General features: G+C 42.6%; 1 protein-coding gene across 7 annotated transcripts in view; it reads left to right on the top strand.

Annotated features, from left to right (window-relative positions):
• The window catches only part of UNC5D (unc-5 netrin receptor D), a 494,738-nt gene that overhangs the window by 406,065 nt on the left and 65,113 nt on the right, over positions 1–23,560 (top strand). For 3 of the 7 annotated variants that reach the window (XM_031440128.2, XM_031440127.2, XM_031440122.2), the window contains 2 exons: positions 13,000–13,185; positions 16,719–17,096. In XM_031440128.2, the coding sequence (XP_031295988.1) occupies positions 13,000–13,185; positions 16,719–17,096 (564 nt within the window). Of the gene's footprint in view, positions 1–12,999; positions 13,186–16,715; positions 17,097–23,560 lie in introns of all 7 variants that reach the window. The other 4 variants (XM_031440126.2, XM_031440123.2, XM_031440121.2 and 1 more) reach the window with 2 other exon arrangements.

Below are 23,560 nucleotides of genomic sequence, written 5' to 3'. Positions count from 1 at the left end.
CGAATCAGATTTACTGTTCTAGAGTCCGCTACATCCCAGACACCTCCAACTGAATGTCTCCCAGTAACCTGAAGTGCAGCTTTTTCAAAACTGAGTGCATGCTTCTCTGTCCCTGTTTGTAACTCCCATCTTCTCTAGTCCCATGCATACTCTACCTTCAACTCAGTTATCGGGGTCCGTAACTTGGACAGCCTCCCAGACCCCTCTCTCTTTCCTCTCCTCCTCCAGCACTCAGTGAATCATTACAACCGAACCATTCTGCCACCTCAGTAGATCTCAAGTTCACCAACTTCTCTCCATTTCCACTCTTTTCTAGCCACCCCTCGATTCATTCATCAGCTATTTATTGAGAGCTTCCCACGGGCGAGGATGTGTTTCAAAAGGTGGAGAGTCGGCACTGAGCAGAACAGATACAGTTTTTGCTCGAACGAAGCTTCTAGCGTTAGTGAGGGAAGATGGAGAAACAAACCAGACAATGTAGAGGGTCGAGTGCCATGGAGAGGTGATAAGTGCTACGAAGAGAAATACAGCAGGATAAGGGGCTGGGGCGGGGTTGGAGGGAGTGTGGCTTTTTCGTATAAGGTGTTCAGAGAAGTTCTCTGTGGATAAAATTACATTTAAAAAGAGACCTGAAAAAAAGCAGACACAGCCATTCTGGGTATCTGGAAGGAGAGACTGCAGGGGACAGCAGGAGGCAGAAGCTGTGTAGGGGGAGCTCGTCGCAGTGTCGGAGGAAGAAATTAGGTCAGGATATGTGGAGCAGAGTGCCAAAGGGAAGAGTCAGCATCGCTAAGGTCAAAGAAGTGGGGCGAGGGGAGAACCTGCCAAGTGTATTACAGGCCATTGTAACGATTTTGACCTTTACTCTGAGCGAAATGGAAAGCCATTGAGGCTTTTTATTCATAGTTGACATGACCTCATATTTTCAAGGATAAACTCTACCTGCCCGGTAGAGTGTAAACGTATTGGGAACCAGAGCAGAAGTGAGGAAATCTGTTACGATGATCTATCGTAACAATAATCTATTACAATAATCTAGGCTATTACGGTAACCTAGATTCAAGATGACTGTGGCTTGGGCCAGAGAGATGGCATTAGAAATTATAAAAGCAGGTCGTGTTCTGGGTATCTTTTGAAGGCAGAGTCCAAAGGATTTGCTGATGGATTGGCTATAGAGTATGAGAGAAGGAAAAGCATTTGGGATGATTCCAAACTGGGCTGTGCCACCCAGAGGAGGGACTTGGCCATCACTGATACGGGGAGAAGTTGGTGGAGCACGTCTAGGAAGAGATGCAGGAACTCAGTGTCACAAATGCTACATTTGAGATTCCTCTTACGCCTCGAAATGGAGAGGTTAAACAGGCAGCCAGATACATGAGTTTGGAGGTCAGAGGAGAGTCCTGGCTGGTGACATAAATCTGGGGCTTGTCAGTGTCCAGATGATATTTAAAGCCATTAGGCTGAATGAGATCACCGGATAATGAGTGTGAATAGAGAAGGTATCTGAGGACTGAGCCCGGAAGGACATCATCATTTAGATGTAGAGGTGGTCAGAAGTCACTGCGGAGGAAACAGAAAAACAACAGCCAGCGTAGTAAGAGAAAAACCAAGAGAAGAGAATGGTGTCCCAGGCGAAATCTTTTTTTTTAAGTTTAAGCCATTTTTCTTCCTAACAAGAATTTCTGCAGTTGCTTCCTGTATCTAGTCTTGCCCTACATCAATTTCTCTGATCTTTCTAAACCATCAGTTCTGGCCACATCACCTCCTTTAAACCTCTTCAATAGCTAAGCATGATTCTGAAGATAAAATCCAAAGTACTTGATATACATGAGATATCTGGTCTCAGTTGGCCTTTTTAATCACATCAGTTTCTCTCAAGCAGCCTAACGTTGAGATATTTTTCTTCCAGTTCTCTCACCACTTCCCAGATTCTTCAGCCAAACAAAGCTTCTTTGTTCTGGGGACAGCCTGTGCCCATTTTGGCATATAGCGCCTTACACATTCTGGTACTTCTGCCTGAAACTTTCTCTCTACCTAATCTCAACCTGTTGAATTTATCCTTCCTTCAGGTTTGACTTAGGTGTCCCTTCTGCAAAGCATTCGCCGTCTTCTCCTTCCTTCCCTCAAACACCAAGTCTGGGTTAGTTATTCCTGTAATTTGCTCAGTATTAAACAGTTTCCCTATTTCTTTACTGCATGTTCATTGCCTTTATCCTGGGCTGGATTCCCTCTCTGATAGACGTGATTCCTGCCATCCAGTAGAGAGTGTAGCGTCTTGTTCACTCTTATGCTTGTAGCACTCACTGCCATGCCTAGTATGGATTAGATGCTCAATAAATAGTTGTTGTCATGGTCTTGCCCCTTCCTGCTACCTCCACACTGAGCCTTGTAGTGTTAAGGTGAAAATAAAGAGTTTGCTTCTGTATAGTTTAACTCATTCATGTAGTAGATATTTATCACAGTTAACTATAGAAAGTCTTGGCCCAGAGAAACATTAAGGAAAAAATGAGAAATGTTCCCCATGGGAGGGTATAGCTCAGTGGTAGAGTTACTGGGTTCAATCCCCAGTACCTCCATGAAAATAAAGAAATAAACTTGATTACCTCCCCCTCTAAAAAAAAAAAAAAAAAAGTTTCTTCCCCACAACTTCAGTACAAAGTAGAAGATAAATGATTTGAGAAAAGGGAAGGAAAGGAGATAGTTTTTAATAGTCATCTGTTCTGTGCCAAGTGTTGATGTGTGTCCCAGAAACAGTTCTGTCAAAGAACGGCCTGAGTGTGTCCTCAAAGTCTGAAAATTGGGTATTTCTCTTCTAACACTCATTCCATTTTCCATCTTTTCCCCAAATACACTGCATTCATCTGTAGTGGAATAATGTGGATTCTGAGAACCCCTGTTCTTTATGATCTTCATAGGGTAAGAGAACTTCTCTGAAGATGTGCAGTCTATGCTGGCAATTTGGACGTTCTCTTCCAGGCTGTGTAGACTTACATGGTGCCTTGAACCCACAGACCTGTCTGTGACTTTGAACCATATCTTTAAATTCTCAGTAGATTTCTAGACTCTTCTAAGCTAACATTAGGCTCCGGGGATCAATGCTGATCGTCTAGCCATGCATTTTTTTTTTCTCTACTTTACCCATCACTTTTCTTCATCTCCTGCTGATTATTTTCAATTACATAAATATAGCACTTCCCACAAATTGCATGACTTGCTTTGTCCTTCAGAATCATCCCTACTGTGAATCAATTCAACCCATGTATATGAGCAACATTTGTAATTTTCTTACCACTTTCAGTCTTTTTATTATCTAATTTTTATTCCATCTGAAATGTATGTCTTTTCTTAATACCATTTTCAATGATATTGTTGACCTTACTGGTCATGATGGGAGTTTTGCTCATTAAATGCCTTTAGAACTGAGCACAGACACAGTGAATAAGTGATAGTCCAAAATGTTCTTCAGCATCAGAATAATCCAGGGCACTTGTTAAAAATGTGAATTCACAGGCCCCATCTCCCCACCTGGTACTGTTTTCAAAGGTATAGAGTTTATATCTTCAATTTCCAGAATAGGAAGTTAAATAAACTGACGTCATTTTCTCAAGGGCTGGAGTTCAAATCCTGCTTTTTGACTCTTGTTTCTCATTTTTAACGTAGTCTTCCTATCTGATGGGAAAAAGCACAGTCCCTTTTCAGTCCAAAGTTAGAGTTACCAGATATAATACAGGACTCCTAGTGAAATTTGAATTTCAGATCAGCAATGAATACATTTTTAACATAAGCATGTCCAAATATGGCATGGGAGATACTTCTACTAAAGTTATTCATTCTTGATCCGAAATTCAAATTTAACTGTGTCATAGTTTTATTTGCTTCATCTGGCAACTTTACTTAAAAGGAAGATAAAACATATCTGAATGTGCACTATCACGAAATATTTTATAAAATAGATTACTGTCAATCTTGGAAGAATGGTTAGAATTAAAACAAATATTGGAAGGGAAAGCCTTTCAGTGAGAACAGAAAGTCTGAACAAAAAGAAAAGTTACTCAAGTGCAAGGTCTACTTGAAAAAGATGGATACAGGCAGACCTCATTTTATTGTGCTTTATTTAATGAGCTTCACAGATACTGAATTTTTCACACATTGAAGGTTTGTGGCAACCCTGAGTTGTCAGATGGTGGTTACCACGTTTTAGCAATAAAGTATTTTACAGTTAAGGCATGTACATTGGTTTTTTTTTTTTTTAAGACATAATGCTGTTGCTGCACACTTAAGAAACTGCAGTGTAATGTAAACATAATTTTTATGTGTGCTGGGAAAGCTCACAGTCCGTGGGACTGGCTTTACCATGGTACTGGCTTTATTGCGTGGCCTGGGACTGAGCCTGTAATATCTCAGAAGTGTTCCTGCAGTCAGATGTAGCCAAAGAGTAGGGTCCGTGTGGAGAAAGGCGCAGATGCAGTAGAAAACTGGGATGGAGCAGAGCAGACAGTGTCTTGAGCTATAAGATAAGCCCCTGCTGGAGCGAACTCAGTACCATTAAAAGGTATTGGAGTGGCAGTACCCAAACTGTTTGGGAAGAGTAATCCATGTGGAAAGTGGTTCAGAGTGAACAAAGACTGGGGCCTGGGTACCAAGTAGAATGAGACATGGGTGCTTCCTATCAAAACTGAGGTGAAGGAGGTACGGGGGATGCAGTCAGTGAGGCGCGTGAGTGGTTTGGGGAAGGAGTCAATGGAAAGAAAAGGAAGAACTCTTCAGTCTGCAGCCTGGTCACTGGTGATGTCATTACCAGAAAAAGGGAGTTCAAGAGAAAATATTTGAAGAGAGGAGAATGGTGAGTTTGTAAGTCAGATGACACATATGAGATGTTAGCATAACACACAGTTGTGGGATGGTTTTGTCCCTCGAGCAGGAGGAGACAGAGGATGAGGTCTTCATACCAGAGACGAGGCAGGAGATCTTGATTTGGGACTGTTCGGCATCAAAGGAATAGTTAGCTCTGTCTGCATGTGAGCAATTATCTGATCAGATGGGCAAAAAGGATTAGGAACTGAGCTTTTAAAGCTCTTCTATAGAACTTGCAGAAGGAAGGGTAGTTACTGAACAAAAAGAAAGAAAAAAGTTGGAGAATTGAATTTAAGGGACTTTTTTTTTCATAAAGGGAGGGTTGGCTGTTCTTGTCTTACTGCTGCAGTGGAACAGAAGAGAACATTGCTGTTCATGGAGTGGTTGTGAACAGTCTCCAAGAAGGAACGGTGATTTGGGCAAAAGTTAGACTTTAAAGAGCAAGAGGACAATCAAATGATACAGAAATAATGAGCTGGTTAAATCCCTCTACAGCCAGGCAGTGGGCTAAGCACATGTGAAAAGAAGTGAAGTAAGTCTGTGGTTCTGATAGGAAAGACATACAGGATATTGTACGTGGGGGAAAAAAGCAAAGTACAGTAAAGGAAATATAATATGGAAACATAATAATATAGTAACAACTTCTAGAGTAAAAAATGATTTAAAAAATGGATTTTTTTTGGTTGTTCTGGAAGATCTCAAAGTTACTATCAAGAGTGGTTACTTTTGTAGGGAGGGTATAGCTCAAGTGGTAGAATGTGTGCTTAGCACACATGAGGTCCTGGGTTCAATCCCTAGTACCTCCATTAAATAAATAAACAACAAAACTAATTCCCCGGCCCCCCAGAGAAGTGGTTACTTTTGGAGTAAGAGTAGTTGGAGGTAAATTTTCCCTTGGTGGAGTATAGCTTCATACTTCCTAAAACATTTTCTCTTTGTATGCATGCATTCTGTTTTTTAAAATTATTTTAACAGAGACAGGAGTTAACTTGCTAGAGAGATTATGGAAAATGTAGCAAGAAATGTTTAATATTTTTAAAAATGCTTTAGTTTCTTTTCAGCAAAGAGCTAAGAATTCCACGGATGTAAAAAAGGCTGCATCTTTGAGAGGTTTATGGGAGAGTAGGCAGGCAGAAGGATGTGGGGGAGGTGATTAGGGAGACCAGACTGTGTTTGCAGGCAGAAGGCAAGGCTCAGGTGTAGAGGCAAAGTTTAAAGATGCAAGACCAAAAGGGAATAATGAATGAGGCCAGGTCCCCCGTGGAGGCAGGAGAGGGCGGAGCAGAGCTGGCCTGACAAGGCAGAGGAGCAGCTGTTCAGGGAACAGAGGAAAGGAAAGGAAAAACATAGGCAGGAGCAGAGGAATTTTGAGTTGTGTGTGTGTGTGGGGTCACACAGGGCAGCCTTTAGTTTTTCAGCTAGAAAGGGGGCAGGTGAGAAGTAGGGGTATTGAAGAAAGAAAACACAGTTCAGAGTAACTGTTTTGATGAAAAGTGTTATTTGGTCATAGAACATGAATAAAATACTCAGCTGCAAAGAAGGCCCAGGTGAGTTTGCAGAGCATTGCTTTTTTAATGATAGCTGCCAATATACTTTTGTGAGTTCCTCCAGCAGTTCACGTTGCCCTGGGTACAGGTGTGTAGACGGCAGGGAGGAGAGTCAGGGAAGCCCCACAGCATCATGGTTAAGCCATTTGAGAGTGAAGACATACGGGTGTTTATATGTGTATGTATGTATAAATGAATCACTGTGCTGTACACCAGAAATTAATCCACAGTAAATTGACTGTACTTCAATTTAAAAAAAAAAAAAAAAGAGTAAGTAAACATGTCAGAGAAAAACCAGAGTTCACTAAGGTGCCTACCCCCCCTCAAAAAAAAAGGTATCAGGCAGTGTGATCAGGACAGAGGTTAACAGCTGGGTAAAGAATGAGCCAGAGCATCGATTCTGGATCCAGGCTGCTCGGGATTGAATCCAACTGTGAGGCTTTGGGCAAGGCAAGTGATTTTCTTGCCTCAGTTGACACTTTTTTTGCAATATTTTTTTTAAACTGAAGTACAGGCAGTTACAATGTGTAAGTTTCTGGTGTACAGCACAGTGTCCCAGGCATGCATCTACATACTATATTCGTTTTCATATTTTTTTCATTTAAGATTAATACAGGATTTGAACATAGTTTCCTGTGCTATACAGAAGAAATTTGTTTTTATCTATTTTTATATATAGTGGCTAACATTTGCAAATCTCAAACTCCCAGATTTATTCCCTCCCACCCCCTTCCCCTGGTAACCATAAGATTGTTTACTATGTCTGCGAGTCTCTTTCTGTTTTGTAGATGAGTTCATGGAGTCTTTTTTTTTTTTTTTTTAAGATACCACATATGAGTGATATTATATGGTATTTTTCTTTCTCTTTCTGGCTTACTTCACTTAGAATGACATTCTCCAGGTCCATCCATGTTGCTGCAAATGGCATTATTTTATTCATTCTTATGGCTTGGTAGTAGTCCATTGTATAAATACACCACATCTTCTTTATCCAGTCATCTGTCAATGGAGATTTAGGTTGTTTCCATGTCTTGGCTATTGTATATAGTGCTGCTTCAGTTGACACATTTAAAAGGATACATTTTTACAAGGTTGTAAGAAGGGTGGAAATGAGTTAGTAAGGATAAAGTTACTAGAACAGTGCCTGGCATATAGTAAGTGCTGCTTCAGAATATGATATTGTTGCCATTCATTCCAGTAATGAGGTTTTTGAGGATGGGAAGTTGGGGAAGCTGAGATGCTGGTCAAGGAAGGGGTTATGAGATTCCAAGCAATGCTGATATAATTGGAATTGCTCATGATAGTTGAGCATGGCTGCCCATTTAAAAGTTACTTTCTTATGTGTTAAATTAAAGAAAAAGCTACTGCTTCTTAATGACAGCAAAATATAAAGAACTCTTAACGGTAACTTCTGTTTCAGCATGCAATTAACTATTTTGTCACATCGCTCTGTATCTCTAGCTCTGCCTGTGCTGGGTGGAGGTGTGGGGTCCCGAGACAGACGGCTGTTTCCTGGCCTTCTGTGGATCCCAGCACAGTGGCTGGGGCTTGAGCTTTCCATTTGCTTAGCCTCTCTTCGTGAGTATTTATAGTATGGCTCCTTCAGTAATTCGCTGCCTCATATATACACCAATTCAAGCTGCTTGTCATTGCTGCTGCTGTTTTTTCTTTCTGAAATGGGAGCAGTGGTCATTCTGCAGCATCTAATGAGATGAAACAGAATAGCATGTGTTTCAAAAGCCATTTTGCTACGCTCCTTTATTCGTTTTGTGTAGCTATCCTGTCCTGTAAAATAGATTCTGACCTGATATATAGTTAAGCTCATAACATGGGGATTGAGTTACATTTCCATTTGTAAGTGGCATTAATATGTCTTTCAGATGAGAGTCATGTGAAGAAAGAAAGGTGAACTAAGTAAACAGCCCTTCTCTTTAGGGGGCATCAGTTACTATGAATGACCAGGGGTGATTATAATTCACGAAGACAAGAACTTGTTAATACCTCTTTTTTGAAGTCTGAAGTTCGAAGGGGCTTTGAAAGGTCACTTAGCCCTTCTCACCAGCTTTGACCCAAAAAATAAATTAAATAAATAAAATAACTGCGGATGATTGTCAGGTCGTGCTGGGTTTGAGAGCCTCTGAAAGGAGATTTCACAATCTTCCTCCGCAATACAGTGCAGTTTTTTAACAACTCTTACTGTAGAAAAGGTCATTTTAATACCTAACCAGAGTCCCAACTGCTGTCATAAAAGGCCGTGTCCTCCTCTGCAGCCCTTGTGAGCGAGGGGGAAGAGCTGGTTACTGGCTCATCATAAATGAAGGTTCACTGAGCACCTGCTGTGGGTGTCTTCTCTTACAACAACGCTTTATGCATTAAAGATCACAAGGCACTTTATAGCTCTTTCCTCCAGGCCAGATGAACCCATAAACATTTCCTTTCCGGGGTCCTAGTTTCCAGCTATTAATCTTGGTAGCCGTTCCCTGTAGCTCTTGCACACTGCTCCCAGCCATGAACAGGCTCCTCTGTCGTTCCCGGCTAGTTTGGAGGACAAGCGATTGCCCCGTCCGTTGTGTTTTTGTTGTTGTTTTCTTTAGTCTATAGATTGCACGTAATTTTTTCTACCACATGTTGGGTCCTTCTGAGTTTTGCCTGAAGCTTTTGTGACTCTTGGAGAGAGGAAAATAGGGATGAAAACACAGGAGAGACATCAATAACATGTTGACAGGTAAACAGAAAGTCAGGGAAAAGTTCCCTGTGCCCACAAAAGGCAGTATGGCCTGATCAGTCATGAGGTATGAACGCTCCTGTTCAAAATCACCTTCACGAAACAGACCAGCACCACGCGGCATGTAACAGCAGACAGGCGTAAACATCCGTGTGCAGATGTAAAGGAAAGGAGAGTCTCTGTGGCAGGGGCTCCAAAATCAGCCTCAGACTGTGATTTCTTTCATACTTCTCTTCCCACAGTCTGAGTCCAAGGCAAGCAGTCAACAGACTGTCACACACAATGATTCACAGATTTCAGTGGGAAATTAGAGATAACTGGCTGTGAAGAGTTTAAAGCAGTTAGAATGCACTAGATAATTTTATCTGAATGCATTCAGATAATTAAACATCAAAAGTATGATCCAAAATGAGTTGTAGGAACCTAGAGTGTAGAAAACCATGGGTTGGCTGGATTGGCTGGAGTGGCCAGGACAGAGTTGCTTTCCTGGGGGAGGGGGCCCTTGCGCCAGCACCTGACAGACGGGGTACGTAGAGATGGGTGGGGTCGAGATGTCTACTTGAGGGGGGATGTGTTACAGTGACCTGTCGTTGTAATCTGAAAGGTGCACAGGGCCTTTTGCTAGCAGGGGTCCACCTAGCGGGTAAGTTCATTTCCATTGAATCTGGGGTGTCGGCAGTACAGCCACAGAGACCATGAGCACAGGGATGGGCGTGGAGGAGGATGTCAAGTCCTAGGAAGAGCCTGCATCTTGTGGTCAGGTGGCTAGAGTGATTCCCCTGGGAAGGAACAGCAGTGGCTTCTGATGTATTGACCAGAACTGAGTGTGCACTCGTGGATACACACACGCGTGCATGTGGTGATCCTGCGGTGGCACCCCCCCCCCCCAGTACTCATGCTCACAGACACACACCCAGCCTTCTCCTTCTCCCATGAAACTCTAGGGAAAAATATGCAGCTAACCTCTTCTGGGGCCAGTCCTGAACAAACATGAAAAGGAAGTCGGTTAGTGTTTATAAGCACACAGAAACCCTTATAAGGAAACCCACGCTACTTTCCTGGAGAAATAGATTAGAAAATGGTGGGGCGGAGGGGAAAAAAGAGAAGAAAAAATGAGATGAAGTAAAAACAGGTAGACAAAGAGCAAAAAAATAATGAGAGGAAGAAGAAACATGATGACTCAGCTTCAGAAGAATTTGAGTTGCGAGTAAGGATGACTGATTAAAGCTCTTGAGACGTGCACACGTGGCTTTGAGGACTCGTGTCTACCTCTGTAGCTGTACTCAGATAGCAGGATCCTGTCACTGAGAATGTGGACCATGTGTTAATTCACTTCGGTATCCTCACTTCCACTTCATGGTTGACGTTCACCTAATACATGTTGAATAAATGAAATGATGAGACCCTGAACCTTCGAATCCCCAGGACAGACTGTTCTTGTGAAACAAAGTCCACTTTGCTTACCTTTCCATAAGAGTCCATTGACTTCTGGTTTTTAGATCAGGCAGTCCCACCAAGTGCTTGAGATGCAAGTCTCTCTCCCTTCTTTCCCTACCCTTCCCAAAGTCTCCATATTTATTTTTTAAAATTGTATCATTTAGTATTTCATTCCCTTAAGTTAAATAGATCCTGCAGATATCCCCAGGACAGGAAACGCGATGAGCTGTCTGAAGATTTATACCAGAGTCTGAAGGAATATGTAGGGGTTCTTTCCTAAAACAGGACTTGTATCTGGGGGATGGAGAATTCTGGTTACCTGGGTAGCAAAAGGGTGGAAACATAATGAACAAGATAGGAATCGAAGAATGTTCTGCTTCTTAGTTTTGTTTCAGGATTTCATGTCCAGTGATGTGCATTTTCAGCAGAAGTATTTTCACCCTCGTCCTCTGGCTCCTGATCCTTCCCATTTGAGTACCTGGGAAGCTAAAGATGTCTTTGTCTCTACTTTGCCAGCTCAGCAGCAGAGCAGCTGCACTCAGTGCGCTGCCCGGCTGTTTCTCAGTGTATGCTCAGTTGTGGAGCAGGTGTGTTCTCCCCATATACACCTTTTAAGACAATAGTGTCATCAGTCAGCAGCGCCCATGAAACTGGAAGGAAGAAGAGGGGAAAAGGCTAATTGGTTTCCATCCAAAGTCCTCTCACTGCTCCTGGTACCCAGGCTTGCTGCACCCGTTGTGACCTGTGTCCTCTCTGCTCTAATCACTCCCTCCAAGGAACTGAATTGAGGAGAGAGTGGCTGAAGTGTCAGTGGGTGATAGCTGCCCTCCTCACTCCCCATGTGACATAGGTGGACGTTGGCACATTGGGGTTGGTATCAGTCGTCATGTCTGTGGTTCTGGGTAGTCAGGAAAACCACCACCAGTGCCTCCATCCCTCTCCCTCTTGGACCATCATGCAGTTGGAACTGAAGCCTAAATCACACCCTGTTTCTCAGTTCCTAGGCTGTTGTGGTTGTTAAGTGTCTAATAATCCTCTGACCTTTCAGATTCCATTCTTTGGGATGGCTGTGCTCTCCCTTGCGAATTATCTTTATGTGTTTACTGCCCTATTACTGAACTGGTTCTGCTTGATTTCCTTGTTCACTCTAATTTGGTAGCACCTTATTTTATAGTCCACTAACTTTGTTGAAAATAAATTTACTTTACTTGTACAGTTAGCTCTACTCGTTTGATAACATAAGTACCGTATTAGGGTGCGGTGAACACATAGTAAATGGCATGCAATTACAAGGTAAATAAATATATGAAGGGTTTATTTTATCTGCTAAGACCAACAGGGGTGACATAGTAATTACTTTTGGACCTATTAAGTGTACCTACCACATAATCTGTAGGGAAATCATTTATGTAGTTAGCACTTGCCACCTTCCATTTTTATACACTTTCCAAGATAAGTCCTTTTTCAGGATCATGCAGTCCTGGGTAAACGCCAAGCTGAATTGCAGGAACTATTATGGATCTCTTCAGGAATGAACCACACCCGGTGTGCATCTAGCAAAAGGGTTGGAAAGTAGCCACAATGTATCTTGGGGGTTGGGGAGACACCCACATTCTAAATTCAAACTAACGCTTTTATTTTTGCTTTGCCCATGCATTCAATAGGATGGAGTAGGAGAGGTATGGGAGAAACAGCATGTGCCCTGTTAGAGACCAGTCCTCTTCCACCAAAAAGCATTAGAGTCGAGCATTTAATTGGCACTAGAAAACGTTCACCATGGACATAAGAGCACGTGGGACGAAGCCCTTTTCATATCTGACAAAAGAAAGTCGCTCATAATGATTGTAAATACCTTCAACTGATGTTGTCAATGTTCTCTTGAACTGAGTGATGTGTGCCAAAGCTAAAATTCATATTTGTGAGCTCTGGTCTCCTCTCTCTTGACTCATAGACCGTGTGTTACCTTTTCACCCTAGACCGCTGTGGATGCATGCACCCCAGGTCATAGACAAGCAAAGGAGTTCACCCATATTTTGTCATTGTACGTGGACCTCATGTCTTCCCTCCAGGAAAGATAAAATGTAAAGAATACTTGGCAGGGCAGTAGGACTTCCTCAGACAAACAAATTAAGGAGTTGCCTGTTTTTCCTTGAAAATTATTCTATTCTTTGCAAAATTGATTCTCTTCAAGAATCCATTACGTGGTAAGCTGCCTTCATGCCATTAAGATATTTACCTAGCATCCCTTGGATTTATTCAGGGTCTTTTAGAAACATGATTATTGTGTGAAAGGGCAGTACAGCTGGGCTGGCTGCATCTGTCGTTTTCTCTGAGCAGTAGCTCCAAAAACCCAATAGCACTTCATTTGATGTCCTGGGGTGGCTCTTCTGCTCTGCGCCCATGTTGGCCATTTAGGATTTCTCTTGTGTCTTTCAGGCATGGAGAATGCCAGCGACATTGCTCTGTACTCGGGCCTGGGCGCTGCAGTGGTCGCTGTTGCGGTCCTGGTCATTGGCGTCACCCTCTACAGACGGAGCCAGAGTGACTATGGCGTGGACGTCATCGACTCTTCTGCATTGACAGGTGGCTTCCAGACCTTCAACTTCAAAACAGTCCGTCAAGGTCAGCGGCCTAGGGCCCCCCAGCACCTCATCCTCAGGGCCACAGACTAACCGCACTCATGCAGGACCCTGGTGTTCTTTGGTCCTGTGTGAGGGTAGCTCTGGGCACTAGGGACCGCTACCAAATTGTCTTCACCCGTTAGGACCCCAGGCTCTGTGGGGTGGTTTGCCCAAGTCCTTGGCTACCGTGAGGACCAGCAGATCTCAATTCACTATTCCCAACCTTTTAAGTGAGGCATTTCCATTTTTGATGTGCAGTGAGAATAACGAGTTCTTTTATCTCAGATTATCCAACTTTCTATTTTAGTAAGCCAGCTGTGGGGATGTGTATTTAGTTAACTAAAATACTGATTATCCCAGGCTAAGGCATATTTATGACACTGTTTATTAGGTGGAGTTATTTTTTGTTGCTTTTATTTAAAATAAGTAAAAGGACTTTAGAGGCTCTATGATGGGTCAGTTAGCCAGGGAAAAAACGAACTTCCCAGCCTAAATGACTCTCTGCTGTTGCCAGCTCAAGGCAGCCTTGTTGTTGGGGAAGGAAAATTTATCATGTCCGACTTTAGCAATACTCATTTCTAAAACAGAGTCATTTCATTCTCTTACACGAACCGACTCTGTCCTGAGTGGGAGGTGGGGATGAGACACGTCTAGCTTTTATTTTAGAAAAAAATGAAACTGTCTGTCTTCTGAGGATGAAGTCTTCTACCTTGACCCTCGTGGTCAAGACTGTCACCTTTATTTCTGCTTGTTGTTTGTCAGTAGTGCCTGCAGCACAGGTCAGGAAGGCTTGCTGCTTGGCAGAGAGTGAGTAGAGACAGGATTGTGAAGTGGAAACCCGAGCATGCTAAATACTGGGAGACAAGGTGCCCGACCACTTGCAACTCGCTTCTGGCCTCTCAGCTTCAGGTCTGAGTCTGGTCGGCCTCAGATGGGGACACATCCCCTTAATTTGGGTTTAGAGCTTGGTATATATATTTAATTAGAAAGAAATCCAGTGAAGAACTCTGATCGTAATACCATATAAAACAACTAGAACTGTATTTCCATCAGATGATAAGATACTGAGGCCATAACACTTGACCATAGAGGATGTACAGCAGTGTGAGAGGCAGCTTCATGCACAAATTCAGAGGCTCTGAAGTGGGATAGATCTGAATCCAGTAGCTATAAGATAGAGTTCATCGTTGATCCTCCCTCAGTCTTAATTTTCACAATGTCGAATGGGGGTACTCCCACCACCTCAGGGGGGTCTCGTGAGGATGAAACTACCTGGAACAACGTGGGCTGTAAACCCTTGGCTTGTGGAAGGTACTCAGTAAGTGCAGTGAGTGTCAGTCTAGAAGCTGTGTCTCCTCTTGCTTTGGTACAAGATGCCAGTGAGCTCCCTAGAGTGCCAGGCAGCAGGTGGGAGGGGTCGTCCCCTGACCTAGGTGTCTGGGGAACGCTGACTTGCGAAGCTCAAACTCACCTCCTTACTGTGGGACCTCTCAGAGAGTAAGTGTATTGTGAATCTTTAAGAGAATATGTAGCCTTTGCAAACTTATTTTACCATTTTTTTTCCACCAAGAATCTCACAAAACAAGTGCTATGAGCAGAGCCCTTGATTAAAATTCCACCCAGCCAGCTTTCCTTAACTGTGGACTCTATCGTATGTACAAACTGTCATAATCAGGCATTTTCCACTTAAGTGCTCAGGTTAGATTAAGTCTAATGATAGAAATGTTTTTGCTTCTAGACTTTACGTAAGATAGGAGGCTCTTTCCAAATTACTTCAATATGAATATGAGGCTGAGTGTACAAAGAGTGCAAACCAGGAACAGAGAAGTCATTAAATGTAAAGAATGAACTGCTGTGCTTTGTACAAAAAAAAAAAGGAGGCTCTTTTAAGAGTAACCAGAAGTTAAACTACAAGGTCCTCCTGTATAGCACAGGGAACTATATTCAATAGCTTGTAATAACCAGTAATGAAAATTTTTATATATATATATATATATATAAATAAAACTGATTGACGATGCTGGGTACCAGAGACTAACACAACGTTGTAAATCAACTGTACTTCAACTTACAAAATTAAACTTCAGAAGGTAAGTGGTTGAGAGAAGAGACATAAGAGTCTGGGGTCTGCTGTTTCCTTTGTCAGTGGAAACTCCTGTTCTAAGCTCTTTTCAGATGTGAGATGAAGGTTCTTGCTTCTTACCTGGGCCAACCGTAAACCAGAGTCAGGCTGGTACCTGTAACATTCGATGCAGTTCTATTAAAAAGCAGACTCCTTAATTGTGTCTGTGTCTTGGCCCAAGAGCCTCAAACATGAAAAAAAACAACGTACCATCCAGGTGCCTTTAGATCTATAGGGCTCTTTCATCTCATTTTGAACCTCCTCCTCTATGATTTTGGATTCTTAGAGCATCAGAACAAAGAGTTGGGAAAAGTCAGGGTTATCGATTTCCTGCTGGCGTTGTTACCATTTATGAAAATGGAAAAACAATAGAAGCTAATACAGTATGGCCTAGAATTGTCACATTTTCAAAAATACCTTACTTTAAACATTTTTGTCAGGCCCGGAAGGAAAATTGTTTAATGTGGTTTGGGCTTCAATCTGAGATGTCACGTTGACGGACTGATAAGGGTGGGCGGCTTGGGACTGAGGGTTATTCTGTTACTTACTAATAAATGAGATGACTTCATCACGAGAAAATATCACAGCATTTCTTTTTAATATTTGGCAGAGAAGAAAATTGGTAAGCCTCAACAGATGAGAAAGTCCAATTTCTCCTGTTGGTGTAAGGTTTGGGTTTTTTTTTCCCATTTGAGTTAGAAAGGAGGCCATTCTAAGCTGTTCCCCTTGTAGGAGCTGAGTCTCACCACCCTCGTGTGGTACCTCCTTTCCATCTCAGAGTCATGTATACATTGTTAGAGCAAATTGGCTACTGAGACATGGAGCGATTCGTGAAGTCCCCTGACCTTTTGTGCTCTGAGGACACATCATTTCCTCCCCCAGCTCTAGAAACTGCCCAGAATCCCACGGGAGATGTGCTGGCACCAGCGCAGCCTCGGTTATGAGCAGCCCTGCCTCGTCACCACACTGTGTCATCTCCTGCCGTTTAAAATGAACAGATGTTATTTTCGCTCCGAACTGGCTTACAAAACATCTTTCTTTTCTTTCTTTTTTTTCTTTTTGAAGCTTCTCTTTTTGCCAGTTAAAGTAATCCCATAAACAATAATACCTGAGTTCGTTGTCTGGTGGAGTGACTTGTTTTGGAAAGATATCGTGTAAGGGACTCTGGAACGTGAATTATTTTGGTCAGTGATGTTCAGAGAATTGACTAAAAACAGAGCTCCCGAGTCCAAGGCTCTGGTCACTCAGCCCAGGAGAGGAGCTCTCCATGCCCGGGGTGGGTCTGAAGGGCCAGCCCTGACCCGGGCAGCCCGCAGGCAGTGCTGTTGTTCAGCCAGTGAGCACAGATGTCAGGGAGCCGCTGTGATGGTGCGTCCCAGTTTCTGAGTGACAGGTCCGCCTTCTTTCAGCAGGTAACTCCCTGCTCCTGAATTCCTCCCTGCAACCTGACCTCACTGTGAGCCGAACGTACAGTGGGCCCATCTGTCTCCAGGACCCCCTGGACAAGGAGCTCATGACGGAGTCCTCACTCTTTAACCCTCTGTCAGACATCAAAGTGAAAGTTCAGAGCTCATTCATGGTTTCCCTGGGAGTGTCTGAGAGAGCTGAGTACCATGGCAAGAATCATTCCGGGACTTTTCCCCATGGAAACAACCGCGGCTTCACTGCAGTGCATCCCAGAAACAAAACACCCTACATCCAGAATCTGTCATCACTTCCTACAAGGACGGAACTGCGGACCACTGGTGTCTTTGGCCACTTAGGAGGACGCTTAGTCATGCCAAATACAGGTGGGTGGTAAGTGTGCGTTTGTGTGTTTTCTAGCTGTTGTTTGATTGTATTATCTTCACATAATTATGTCCCGTGAGATTCATTTTTAAGAGTCTACCATCCCCTTGTCAGGCTCCCTGAGTCGGCTTGATTTACACAGCCAGCCAGAATCAGCACTGAGACTGGATTTTGCCGTTTTCATCTCAGCACAGGTCCAGCACTCCTTTGGATGCCCTGTTAGCACTGACAGCCATACTGGCTCAGAAGGTTTGAGTGTTCCCCAGAGTTTAAGCCCCCTTGAAGTATATTTCCTAGAACATGATCAGGAAGCACTGAAATCATTCTTTGACATGACTGACAAACAGTTGATAGCGAAACATGGTTTATACATTAGTAGATAATTTAGTGAAATGACACTCAGAGTCAAGCATCTTCAGTAACTGACCTAAGGAACTGTCAGTGTCTATCAACCTTGCTGTAATGTTCTTTACGAAGAGCAGTGAGTGTTCATTATGGAATTGCTCTTTTGAATTCAAACTTCAGTCCCATGGCTATATAGATCTCAAGAGTGTTTCCTTCTTTTTGGTTTGCAAGAGAGTTTCTTGATGTTTTGACAAGGATTCGTAAGGTGTACAACCCAGATGGCTTTGAAAATGACACTGTTCCTGTGAATGGTCTTCAGAGTTGCCATCTCACCGGGTCGGGTAAAAGAGCAATCTCTCCTCCGATTTCTGAGCAATGAGATTTAGGTAATGCTCTGAGTCACCACTGTCAGCTGGGAGGAAAAGGCACACACCAGATCTGCAAGTGTTAGTAAAGACCTAGACAGCATCGAGTCGGGACCAGCAGGGCCTGGGCAGATTTCTCTCTAGGGCAGAGGTAACCCCCCTCTCCATGGCACACATTTTATCTTATACAGTGAGTTCTGGCATAGAACTAGTCTGACACTACTGTTCTGCTAGCTGACCGTCTCAGTAACTTAGTGGACTTGCGCCTGCAGCTTGTTTCAAGTCGATGAATGTTGTCTTATTTTCCTACACCAATCGCTTCCTTCAAAATTTCATTCCGGGCAAATAGCCCTCAAATGCAGCCCCAGAAATGATTTTGTGTTCTAAATTTCTCTTAATCTTCCTTGGGCAGTGATTTAGGATGTGGCAAGAATCTTCATTTAAATCTTTCTGAGTGTCAGTGTGTGATGACAGCCTCCCAGGTGAGAATGGGCAGGTTGGAGATCGATGTGGAATGAGCAGGCAGCCATATTCACCAAGTACCTGTCTTGTAAGAATCTGTAAATTGGAAGTGTGGGATCTGGAAAAAGAGAAAAGATGCAAACCCCCCCCTTTCAAAGAGAAGAGTGTATTATATATATAGCAGAATCCTATGAAGTTGTGTGTTGAGTTTTTAGACATTTACTTTATCTCCACGTTCTTTTTTTTTTTTTTTTATTTTACTTTTATTGAAGTATAGTCAGTTAACAATGTTGTGGCAATTTCTGGTTTACAGCACAATACTTCAGTCATAGAAGAACATACATATATTCGTTTTTATATTCTTCTTAATCGTAAGTTACTACAAGATACTGAATATAGTCCCCTGTGCTATGCATTAGAAACTTGTTTAGCTGTTTTATATATACTAGTGAATATCTGCAAATCTCGAACTCCCCAATTTATCCCTTCCTCCCCTGGTGACCATAAGTTTGTTTTCTATGAGTTTGCTTCTGTTTTGTAAATGAGTTTTGTTTTTTTTTTAAGATTCCACATATAAGTGATACCATATAGTATTTTTCTCTTTCTGGCTTACTTCACTTAGAATGACATTCTCCAGGTCTAGCCATGTTGCTGCAAATGGCATTATTTTATTATTTTTATGGCTTAGTAGTATTCCATTGCATAAATATATCACAACTTGTTTATCCAGTCATCTGTCAATGGACATTTAGGTTGTTTCCATGCCTTGGCTATTGTAAATAGTGCTGCTATGAACATTGGGGTGCCTGTTGTGTCTTTTAAGTTTCCCTCTGGATATATGCCCAGGAGTGGGATTGCTGGATCATATGGTAAGTCTATTTTTAGTCTTTTGAGGAATCTCCATACTGTTTTCCATAATGGCTGCACCAAACTACCTTTCCACCAACAGTGTGTGAGAGTTCCCTTTTCTCCACGCCCTCTCCAGCATTTATTGTTTGTGGACTTTTGAATGATGGATATTCTGACTGGTGTGAAATGATACCTCGTTGTAGTTTTGATTTGCATTTCTCTGATAATTAGCAATATTGAGCATTTATTTCATGTGCCTGTTGGCCACTTGTATGTCTTCACTGGAGAATTGCTTGTTTAGGTCTTACCTCCACGTTCTTACCCAGTGCTTAGCACTTAGGTGGCTCTCAGTAGTTACTGGTTGACTAGGTTGCCCCACACTCCTCTCTTCCCCTCCTCCTCGTGTGTGTACATGTTTACACATGTGTGGAGGAAGTGCCAACCCTGACCCACCTATTGACTATGTTTGTCTGATGTCCATCAAGGAAAGTGAGTTGAAATCATGATGAAACAGTTTCTCTTCCTTCCCTTCTGACCTGAGAAGCTTTTGGGTTGAAAACTCAGTTCTGATAGCCTTGTCTATGATTCCCAGTCAGTTCCTCTGTGAAGGGGCATTTTCAGAGCTCCAGACAAGAAACCATAGACAAGACTGAAGCTGTTGACTGGGGATACATTGGAGGAAAACCTAAGTGTGGGTAATTGAAACATATGTTCTGTTATTTGCAAAACATAAATGTAAGATATGCCCTGCGGCGCTAAAGAATAAGGGAACAAGGCACAGAAATTCAATTGTTTGAATGCCATCCATCCCAAATTGGTGTAGAGTGCCTGGCAATGATTTGTGAAAAAGTTTGGGGGTGGTCCCCACACTCTGGAAATCATTTATTAGGCAAAATAGGAGCCAAAAATCTCAGGTAGTTCAGCTATCATAGCAAATAAAAGGCTGTCAAGGTAGCAACTGGAGTTTGGGGGAGAGTATATTTTTCTTTAATCAGGGATAACTGGTGAATGACAGGTTGAAAATGGATACTTCTTTAGGGGACCACAGACGTAAAGATTTCCCACAGAGCCATTCATTCTTCATAAAAGGTAACTTGCCACCAACACCACCAGGTCTCATGACCTTTGCCTCTATGTTTGACTGTATTTAGTTTTCACATATAATTTATATGTTTGGGTCAGGAGATGGAAGGAAGTACGTCTGAAGGATAATCTAGCATTTCTGATAAAAGGAAAGTTGAAGTCATTTAAAGGTCCAATGATCCTGTAGATTCAGGCTGAATTTAGGAGTCTTCTGAATAATGTTTCAATCTAAACACAAGGAATTAAGCTGACTTGAAAGGCATGGGATGTGATTTGCTCTACCAACAGCTCTTTATCAAAAGTCCACATGCAGATTTCTTCTGATTTGATCTGGGAGTTGACTGTCAGGCCCTAATGATCTACCAAAGACAGCAGGTCTCAAAGCCTGGCATTTTTTTTTTTTTTTAACTCAGAATTTTGAATCCTGTCCATTCATTTCTGATTTATTTTTTGAGTGCTTACTTTGTACCAGCTACTGGGCTACATATTACCCATGTAATAAGCTATTTTTTTTTCAAACACACTGTATGATTTTATGTATTTGAAAGTTTAGAAAAGAGAAATGAATCAACATGTCAGAAAGCAGATAAATGATCATTTGGGCTAGCAATTGAAGAACTGACATCTAAAGGGCACAAGGGACCTTTGAGGTAGTGGACACGTTCTATATCTCGATGGTGATGGTAGTAACAGGAGAGGATACATTTGTCAAAAACTCATTCATTTTCCCACTTACATGGGGTCCATTTTATTGCATGTGAATTATACTTGGAGAAAGGAAAAATGGGAGCACTATAAAACTATTCTTTGGGGTTAATTGCCTAAGATAGCATCATTTCTTAATGATGGCCTTGGGCGCTTCTATATCAAAAGAACAGGGTCTCTGGGTAGTCTAGGAGAGAGGCAAGAAAGTGCAACGCCAAGCTAAGAGAGATACGTATTCAGGTTGACATCCACACAGCTGAATATTGTGTGTATTGTAACTTTTGCTGCTCACAAGAGAAGGATGTAACGGAGGCCACTTGATGTGATAACTCCATTTAAGGAGGAATGGAGAGTTAAAGGAGGAGCCCCATCAGAGGCTGCTAAGTATGGCAACTATAGTTCTACTATTGACGTTAAGGTCCAGAAGCTAAATGAATACCCTTGGGGGAAACCTGTAAGCAAGATAGAAATGGGCCTCATTCTCAGAGCTAGTGAAAGATACTGATAATAAGTAGCATGCGGCTGAATGACGTTCAAAAATGTGAATCACACATAACATGTTTGCAGTGAGTCTTGGCATTAGTTGATTCTTTTTAATGTACTTTTATTGAAGTATAGTCAGTTTACAATGTTGTGTTAATTTCTGGTGTACAGTGCACTGCTTCAGTCATACATATACATATATTCATTTTCATATTTTTTCACCATAAGTTACTGCAAGATACTGAATATAGCTCCCTGTGCTCTACAGAAGAAACTGTTGTTTGTTTTATGATTTTGATATTATTTTTATTTATTTTTTTACATCATGTTATTCTCTTGCAACTCATTGTAGTTATTGTATTTCCAATTATGGTTTTCTCATTTCTCTAGCTTCCTGTTCCTTTTCTATTTAGAGCAGACCTTTCAATATTTCTTTTAGTATAGCTTTAGTATTGATGAATTCTTTGTTTTTGCTTGTCTGTGAAATTCTCTCTCCTTCTAAAGGATAGTCTTGCCAAATAGAGTATCCTAGGCTGCAGCTTTTTTTCATTCAGGACTTTGAATGTATCTTGCCACTCCCTTCTGGCCCACAGTGTTTGTGAGAACTCAGCTGAAAGCCTTTTGGGGGTTCCTTTGTAAATAACTTTGTTTTTCTCTTGCTGCCTTCAGAATACTTTGTCTTTAACTTTGGCCATCTTAGTTATAACACGTCTTGATGTGGGTCTGTTTAGATTCTTGTTGGGGACTCTCTGTGCCTCTTGTACTTGGTATCTGTTTCCTTCTTTAGGTTTGGAAAGTTTTCAGTCATGATTTCCTCAACTACCTTTTCCATCCCCTTTTCTCTTCCTCCTCCTTTGGGGACCCCTATTGTGCCATAGTTTGGCATGCTTTATATTCCCCCCTAGGTCCCTTATATTGCTTTCATTGGTTTTTATTTGCATTGGTCTTCTAAGTCACTGATTTGTTCCTCTGCATTATCTAGTCTGCTTTTGACTGCCTTTAGCTCAGCTCTTATCTCAGCCATTGAGTTTTGTTTTTAATTGGCTCTTCTTGATAGTTTCAGTTTCCTTTTTATAGTATTCTGTTTCTATTCATAGTCTCTTTTAGTTCCTCCAGTGCTTTGATCACCCCCTTTTTGAAGTCATGATCTCGTAGACTATTGAGGTCTATTTCACTGATCATTCTTTCAGGGGATTTCTCTTGTTCTTTTAATTGGGAATAGGTCTGCTTCTTCAGTTTACTTGTATTTCTCTGGCTCTGTGGATTTAGGAGCATCAGTTATCTACTGTGGTCTTGAAGGGCTGCTTCTATTTAAAGTGGGAGTGCTCCTGTGTAGACTGGGTGCATCTAATAGTTTTGTTGCAATGGCTGTTACTATGTGTGGTTGCCACGGCTGTTACTATGTGTGGTTGCCACATCTTCCATGAGTTGGCTGTTGTCCCTTTGACTGAGGGTGTGGTTGGTGTTGAGCGGGGCCTCCTTTTCTGTTCTGTAGTTGTCATGGCCTTGACTGGGGCTGGGTCTGCTCCCCTGATGCTGGAATAGAAGCTTCTAGACCCGTTTCTGAGCTGTGGTGTGTGGTAGGCAGGTTTGGAGTGCTTCAGCTGGGAAGTGTCCTCGGTGGTGGTCTGTCACTTGTTATGCGGCCTTACAAAGTACTCTTTGTTGACACTGCCTTTGTCCCTGCCTTAGCTGTGGGAATGTCGGCCACCTTCTCTGGTGGAGCCAGAAGAACCTGAACCTGGGGTGCGCCACAGCTAGGGGCACAGACCCCAGCCCTGCCTCTGTGTGTTGTCTGGTATGCCGCCTGTTGTAAATACCCACCCCTGCCGAGTGGGCCAGAACTCTGCTCACTGCCTGTACGTCCCAGAGGCCAGGGTCCAGAGAGCGCAAATCCACCCTCTCTACCTGGGGCTATAATCAAATCTCAGTCTGGCCTGTGAAGTTGCAGGGCGCTGGATATGGATTCAGTTCCCAGCACCTGCTCCATGCAGCAGTGATGGCTATGACCAAGCCCCACCGCTCTTCCCGCAGGAACACAACAATGGTACGGCTACAGTGTGTCCCTCCCCCCTCCCCGACACACACCCCAATAGTGGTGCTTTTTTATGGGGGGAGTCCAAGGCTGTTTTGTCCCGCACACCGCCCCAGCCAGAGCTCACACCGTCCTCCAG

The sequence above is a fragment of the Camelus dromedarius genome, chromosome 22 (genome assembly GCF_036321535.1).
Source record: "Camelus dromedarius isolate mCamDro1 chromosome 22, mCamDro1.pat, whole genome shotgun sequence".
NCBI lineage: Eukaryota > Metazoa > Chordata > Mammalia > Artiodactyla > Camelidae > Camelus > Camelus dromedarius.
This window is presented reverse-complemented; position numbering and strand designations above follow the sequence as displayed.